At 40.3% G+C, this 8,174-nt stretch overlaps 1 protein-coding gene across 3 annotated transcripts in view; it reads left to right on the top strand.

Annotated features, from left to right (window-relative positions):
• Positions 1-5,026, top strand: part of LOC308084422 (macrophage mannose receptor 1-like) — a 52,238-nt gene extending 47,212 nt beyond the window's left edge. For 2 of the 3 annotated variants that reach the window (XM_080427078.1, XM_080427077.1), the window contains 2 exons: positions 3,060-3,739; positions 3,808-5,026. In XM_080427078.1, coding sequence (XP_080283204.1) covers positions 3,060-3,439 — 380 coding nt within the window. In that variant the 3' untranslated portion in view covers positions 3,440-3,739; positions 3,808-5,026. Of the gene's footprint in view, positions 1-57; positions 1,519-3,059; positions 3,740-3,807 lie in introns of those variants that run through there. The other variant, XM_080427079.1, reaches the window with a different exon arrangement.
• Positions 5,027-8,174: the final 3,148 nt, after the last annotated feature.

The following is an 8,174-nucleotide window of genomic DNA, read 5'->3' as shown; positions in this document are numbered from 1 at the left end:
CAACCACTAATACACCTCAACAATCAAACATTACTACACTTGGACCAACCACTGTAGTTGATACACTCTCCCAACAATCACATATTACTACACTTGACCCAACCACAGTAGTTAGCACACCCTCCCAGCAATCAGACATTACAACACTTAAAATGACCGTAGTTGATAAAGTCTCAGAACAATCACATTTTACTACACTTGAACAAACCACTGTAGTTAGTACACCCTCCCAGCAAACAGACATTACAACACGTGAACCAACCACTGTAGCTAATAAACCCTTCCAACAATCAAACATTACAACACTTGAACCAACCACTGTAGTTAATACGCCCTCCCAGCAATCAGCCATTACAACACATCAACCAACCACTGTAGTTACACAACAACAATCAAACATTACAACACTTCAAATGACCATAGTTGATAAACTCTCAGAAAAATCTAATGTTACTACACTTGAACCAACCACTTCAGTTAATACACACTCCAAGCAATCAGATATTACTACTCTAGACCCAACCCCTGTAGTTAGAACACCCTCCCAGCAATCAGACATTACAACACTTGAACCAACGACTGTAGTTAATACACCTTTCAAACAATCAAACATTACAACACTTGAACCAACCACTGTAGTTAATACACCCTCCCAGCAACCAACCATTACTACACTTGACCCAACCACTGTAGTTACACAACAAAAATCAAACATTACAACAGTCCAAATGACCGTAGTTGATAAACTCTCAGAACAATCACATTTTACTACCCTTGAACCAACCACTGTAGTTAGTACACCCTCCCAGCAATCAGACATTACTACAGTTGACCCAACCACAGTAGTTACACCCTCCCAACAATTAAACATTACAACAATTGAATCAACTACTAATACACCCCAACAATCAAACATTACAACACTTGAACCAGCTGCTCTAATTAATGCACACACCCAACAGTCAAACATTACTACACTTGGACCAACCACTGTAGTTACACAACAACAATCAAAAATTACACAACTTCAAATGACTGTAGCTAATACACCCTCCGAAAAATCTAATTTTACTACACTTGAACCAACCACTTTAGTTAATACACTCTCCCAGCGATCAGACCTTTCAACACCTGAACCAACCACTTTAGTTAATGCACCCTCCCAGCAATCAAACATTACAACATTTGAACCAACCACTAATACACCCCAACAATCAAACATTACAACACATCAACCAAACACTGTTGTTAATACTCCACAACTAACAAACGTTACTAACAGGAACACAACTGGAAATAGTCTGGATCAAAATGTAACAGAAATTGAACCTACTACATTGGACACTGCACACAATGCGACATTTCTCAGCTCAATAACAGAGCTTGTCAATGTAAACACAGAGACTGAAACTGATAGTGAAATACATCACCGTCCAGGTGACATCCATGCATCATCAGAGAAGACTACACTCCACACTGCACACTCCTCCACTGTAACCCCCCCTGGAAACTTTCAAGGTTGAGGTCAAACCAAAATGCACAAAACGTATTTACTTCAAAAATGCAATCCAAAACTTGTTTTAATGTATATAATGTTATAATAGGTCACTTTTTTGCCCACCCTCTAGTTTTTTCTTTCTGAAATGACACTTCAGGTTATCAGCTTGTAGATTGACCAATTTTGGCAACATGGTTTGGTATTGAGGAAAAAAAGTGTAGACCCTGGGGGACCCCATCAACTTAGGGTTTAAAGGGGTATTTCACTTTCAAACATGTTTGGGGTCATTATAACATCTACTCATGCTATTGTGAGCACCTTAGACAGTTTTTAAGTTGCTTGATTTAGTATTTAGATATTTGATATTAATTTTATCAGACACGCCTATATAGATCCATTGTAACTTCAAACTCATTTTAACCATGATAGATCAATTGAAAACACCGTCCTTCTGGCGTCTAATACGTGAGGGGGCTGTTTTTACGATTAAATGTTTCATTTATTTTGTATAATATTTGGGGAAAATAAAATAAATGAACATAAATTATAAAATTACATGTCCCCCTCATGTATTATGAAGATTGTATAGGAAGGGGGCGTGTCTAATAAAAAGAATATAAAATATCTAATTACTGAATCAAGCAACTTGTCTGGGGTGATACACAAAAGCCTGAGTAGAAGTTTAAATGACCCCAAACATGTTTTGAAAGTGAAATATCAACAATCAACTGCAGTAGTTGGATGTGGTATCCCTACTCTCCCACTGAGACCCTGGTGTTGAGTAGGACCCCTACTGGTTGACAAGTGGTACTGCTTCAAGTGTAATAATATCTCCCCTGGGCAAGCAGGGGAGATATTACCTTTTCAGATGGGGTCTGCAGCCATATATATATATATATATATATATATATATATATATATATATATATATATACAATATGTCCAAGACTGTTACTTTTCAGGATTAAAATGCAAAAATAGCAAAAGTAGCAGATCTACAAGCTCAAAACGTGGCGCGAAGAGACAAGTTTATACATATAATATATATATATAATACAAATACATATAATATAATACATATTTATACAATATAATACAAATACATATAATATATATATATATAATTAGCGGGTCCTTGAGATGGAAAAAGTTTGAGAACCACTGTATTACATAATACTATTATGTCACACAGTATGTCGTCTCTGTCGGGTGGAAACCTCATATTATGTACAAAAACTGTTACTTTTCAGCTTGAGGATCTGCTACTTTTGATGCGTTTGTGTGACGCCGTAGTATGATCAAGTTTCAGGATTCAAATTCAAAAGCATCAAAAGTAGCAGATCTACAAGCTCGAAACGCGTCGCTTCGCGCCGCGTTTCGAGCTTGTAGATCTGCTACTTTTGATGCTTTTGTGTGACACTGTAGTATGATCAAGTAGAGGGCGTTAATTTACGAAAAAACACCAAAAGTTAGAATATGGAGATAAAGAGGTTTCTGCCCGACAGCAACGATATAATGTATTAACACGGAATAATGTTGAAATCTCTCCCTTCCCCACCAGACAACCTGGTATTAATCCGGGAGAGCAGGACGTGGATGGAAGCAGTGAGCTACTGCAGGGAGCATCACCTGGACCTGGTCTCCGTCACCTCTGGCGACGTCCAGCGCATGGTGGCCCAGAAGGCCCGCGCCGCCACCACGCCCTACGTGTGGCTGGGCCTCCGCTACACCTGCAAGTTCCACTTCTGGTTCTGGATCGGTTCGGACCACGGCTGCGGCTACGAGAACTGGGCCCCGGGACACGGGCCGGAGGAGGGCCAGGGCCTACAACAGCACTGTGAGGTCACCACGCCAGCAGGGGCCATTGAGGCCACTGGAGGGCAGCGGTGGGTCGGCTTGGCCGAAACAGAGAACTATAATTTCATCTGCCTCACGTGCTAGCCCCCCCCCCCCTCAAAAAAAAAAAAACTCTACGCTCTATGGCCCCCAGGGGTCCTTGCCGTGGTTCCAGGGAGGGAGGGAGGGGGGGTCCTGGCTAAATGACTGATGAGAACCAAATGGACCCTATGGGTCTGTAAGTCTGAGGGTGTGCAAATGGAACCAAATGGACCCTCGAGGGTCCTTATTGAATGAACACTCCCCAGTGTTTAGGTGCGATTTTACAGTGTGCCGATTGTGGTCCCAGAGATAACTATAGACACCTGCTAAGGCACGGCATGAAACTAAATGCGTCGAATAGGGGTCCGTGGCCTAATGCACATCAAACTGGGGGGGGGGGGGGGGGTCCTCGAAATGAACAAAAGATTGAGAGTCACCGCTCTATCAGTTGGCCATGGTGGACATCATGTCATCGTTTGCCTTTCTGTGTGGAACTGTTTATGTTTTTAGTATTCATGTTGTTTTCCTTTACTGGTGAAGGAAAACAACCTTAACCTTCCTTAAGGTATCCGTTAAATCCAGTGTTGCTGTTGTTTTCTTTTTTTCCTTCTTTTTACCCGTTTAACCGAATTCAAAGGACTTCTTTAGAGATGTCTGTGGTTATTTGTTTTACATCTTTTTGTACACATCTATCAGGTACAATCCTAACAGCAACGCAGAGTCTATACGTCTGTTTAGAACCAGATTCAGTCCGTTTAGTAGTTAAATATGCGCACACACAGTGTACATGGAATCTTACTTGGCGCTTTGTTCTCAGACCATCTTAATATGTGCTTTTTATTGTTTGTGTTTGCTTTATTTTATTATTTATGATCCTGATGTGATAATCTTTTTTAAAAGTGTAAAATTCATTCAAATCTAAATAATAAAAATGTGATACATTATATCTTATAAAGATCATGTGGTCAGTTAAACTAAGGATTACACTGAGGATTTCACAGTGTAAGATGAAAAAGGGGGTTTATTTGTCAAGCAGGTACAAAGCAGCATAATGGCTGGTGAGACATGTTCCACAGAGACTGTAATAACAATATAATAATAATATTAATAGCAATAATAAAGTAATACATTAAATAAATCAAATGAAGAAAAAAATATAGTCTCTGTTGGGTGGAAACCTCATATGTCCAAAACTATTATTTTTCACGATTCAAATTCAAAATTGGCAAAAGTATCAGATCTACAAGCTGGATCTGCTACTTTTGTTGCTTATTTGTGTGACGCTGTAGTATTAATTTTCGAATAAAACACAAAAAGTTGGAGATAAGAGGTTTCTGCACGACAGCCACGATATAGAAAAGATAGAATTGATTTGAAGCACAGGTAGAACGGCAGGTATGATGATAAACCTCTTAACAGTGTAGCTTGGGGGGTCCCAGAGATAAAAACAAATGGGAGTCCGTGGCCTAATGCAGTGGTTCATGTCAAGGACCCCCAAAAGTATTATGAATTTGGCCGCGGACCCCCATCTCAAAATATTTGGTTCCAGGGACCCCCACCAGAAGCAAAGATTTGAGTTAAAAATGTTTAAAAATATAGATTTGCACAAATGTTCACGATTTTCCCAAAATAGCAGATCTACAAGCTCATAGCGCGGCACTCTAAGCCAAAGAACAAAAGGTTAAAGTGGTTAAGATGATTGTGATGCTATATTAATAATTTTTAACATGACCCCCAGGGTCCCCCCCAAGGACCCCTGGGGGTCCCCGGACCCCACTTTGAGACCGTCTGCCACAGGGTCTCCTCCCAGTGGGACGTACGGCGAGGACCTCTCTAGGGAGACCCTCGGGAGGCATTCGTACTAGATGGCCGAACAACCTAAGCTGGCTCCTTCCAAGGTGTTCACAATTCAATGCATACATTTTCTGGCATGCAGAGTTGTCACTTGATAGACAAAAACACCAACAGGACCAGTGGGTCATATCTCCTGATAGGTGTAGCTTGTCACACATGTCTGTCTAAATAACATGCTATCAATTTTTTTCTAATAATGTTTTTACTTATTTTATTTTTATTTATTATATATTAATATGAATGAATTTGCATTGGGCTTTATCTAAGTAGATAGAAAGGTGTTTTATTATCTCCTGTCATGCACGCATGCATAGAGAGAGACAGAGAGAGAGAGAGAGAGAGACAGAGACAGTGAGAGAATGAAAAGGCAACAAACTGAGCTAAAAGACCTCTGAAAGTCTTATCAAAGAAATGTAACTTACACGGCGTTGCCATTCACATACTGTAGCACGTGGCTCTTGCATGTGCATTGTGCATGCATGTTCGTGTATAGTATGATATGCTGTACCATTGCAATTAATAAACCTGTTTGTGCACATTTAAGAATGGAAGCAGCACTCCTTACATTATCTGGAATGCATCCTTCTAACGATACAGGTCGAGATATTTGCATATTGAAACAGATTTTAAATGTCAAACATATGTCATTCACATGGCATTTGGGCCACATGCCATGTGAATGGAATGATATGCTTTCTTCTTACTTTACTTCTACTCCACTACATCTCGGAGGCAAATATTATACTTTTACTCCACTACAATTATTTGAAAACTTTAGTTACTAGTTACTTTGCAAATATAAATTATAATATTATTGAACATACATTAACCACTTTATCCCTATTTTATACATGCTGGGCCCTATTCTCGCCAGTGCCTTACCCATTATCCCTAAACCATTTTTTAATATTTTTAAAAACATTTTCAAATAGTTCAAACAGCAAATCTAGCTCACAACGTGTCGACGGCTTGTTGAAAATGTTTTTAAAAATAGTAAAGGATAATGGGTAAAGCACCGGCGAAAATAGGGCCCATTTGAAAATAGCCGTTCTACAAGCTCACAGCGCGTCGCGATGTGACGCGTTGTGAGCTTGTAGATCTGCTATTTTCAAACATTTTAATACTTTTACTTTTGATACTATAAGTACATTTTTATACTTAAAGTATCCTTAAAGTCTAATGAGAACCAATGGCCTAATGCGTATCAAAACGAAAAGGGTTGGAGAAGGACTGGTGTAAGAGTTGATGTGATGGGACATCCATCCATCCATTGACATCCAGCTGCCGGTGGCTTCCATTGTGGGGGAACGGCTGAATGTCATTGAATCGGTGACTCTCTCTCTCTCTCACGCAGCGCGGAGCAGGAGCACCGCACAGTGAGGAGGAGGAGGAGGAGGAGGAGGAGGAGGAGGAGACATTCACAGTCATGGGCAGCCCACTGATGTGAGAAACATTGATCTGCTCCCCTCTGCCTTTCACTTCGGGGTGACTATTTGCATATTGACCCCCCGGGCTAGCTGGGCCCCTAGATTGTCTTTTTTTCTGGAGACCACCGGGCTGGGGGGGGATGCTGGATGGGGGGATGGGGTATTGGGGGTGGTGGTGGGGGGGCTTGGGAGTGCGGGGGTCCAGACTGCCTGCTGCCCTCTCTTGACCTGACCTTCACTAGCAGCCACAGGGAGGACATCAGGGTCTTCTGTCTGCTCTCTGGTCTGTCCATCATCATGGTCATCATGAGAAACCTGCAGCAGCTCCAGTCAAAGCCACTGGAGCAAAAGTAACTCAGTTATACTTGAGTTTATACCATTCTGAGGTCATTTTACATTTTCTGCTACTTTATCGTAACCTCTTATCTCCATATTTTAGCTTGTTGTGTTTTTTTCGTAAATTAACGCCCTACTTGATCATACTAGCCAACAGCGTCACACAAGAGCATCAAAAGTAGCAGATCCACAAGCTCGAAACGTGTTGCGAAGCGACGCGATTCGAGCTTGTAGATCTGCTACTTTTGAATTTGAATCCTGAAAAGTAACAGTTGGACATTAAGATTTCCACCCGACAGAGACACTATACTTCTACTTCTACAATACTCTTTTAAAAACATAGATACGTTTAGTTAAATTTGATACCTTTAGTTACTTTGTAGCTTGAGCTTAACACTATAGAATATAATCAACACATAAATTAGGTATGTATTGTTACAGATTAAGTTCCGCTAAAACTATATTCAACGTCCTGCATTCACAGCAAAATAGGTACACTCTCAGAGTAATACATGGATACATTACCACTGTGTACTAAAAGTATACTTTCACTGTGAAAAAGTGTATTTTATCAATCTGTATATTTGTTATTTCCCCAAACACGATGTTATATACCCACCAGGAGCTGCAGTTTGAGGAAGAAGTGTACGTATATGTTATTTTCTCTAATTTGGTTCAACAAATACAAATAAAAAGTAGGCCTACAAATTGGTTTGATTTGAAAGAGTTACTCAGTTCAAACCTCATGGTTGGTTGCAGTATAACGGTGGTGAGGGTTTTGAACGACCAATTCATGCAAGATCATGTTTAGGGGCCATTGTCAGTTTACTACCACATTAAGAATATACTATCAGACAGATGCCAGGTTCATTTGTTGACCTGGCATCCCATAGTTTCGATGTAAGTAAGCCTTGCCGAGCCATGAGGCCCATAGTGCAGGAGTCTGTCTCCTGTTTTTGTAGTGTGAGGCATCTTGATGTACAAGTACACCCTCTGGACATGATGCTAGTATGTCCCAGGGATAGTTTCAATGTACATGCTATCTATTTTATTGATATAATAATGTTAAGACTGATGCTAGGTTCTCACTGATGCTAGGTTCTCTCTATCATCCTAGATTACTGAGGAACTACACTGTCACTATGAATTTGATGTATTAGCTTGTGTTCACTCTGGATTAA

Source organism: Gymnoscopelus braueri (genome assembly GCF_963280865.1).
Source record: "Gymnoscopelus braueri genome assembly, chromosome: 4".
NCBI classification, from domain to species: Eukaryota; Metazoa; Chordata; class Actinopteri; order Myctophiformes; family Myctophidae; genus Gymnoscopelus; species Gymnoscopelus braueri.
This window is presented reverse-complemented; position numbering and strand designations above follow the sequence as displayed.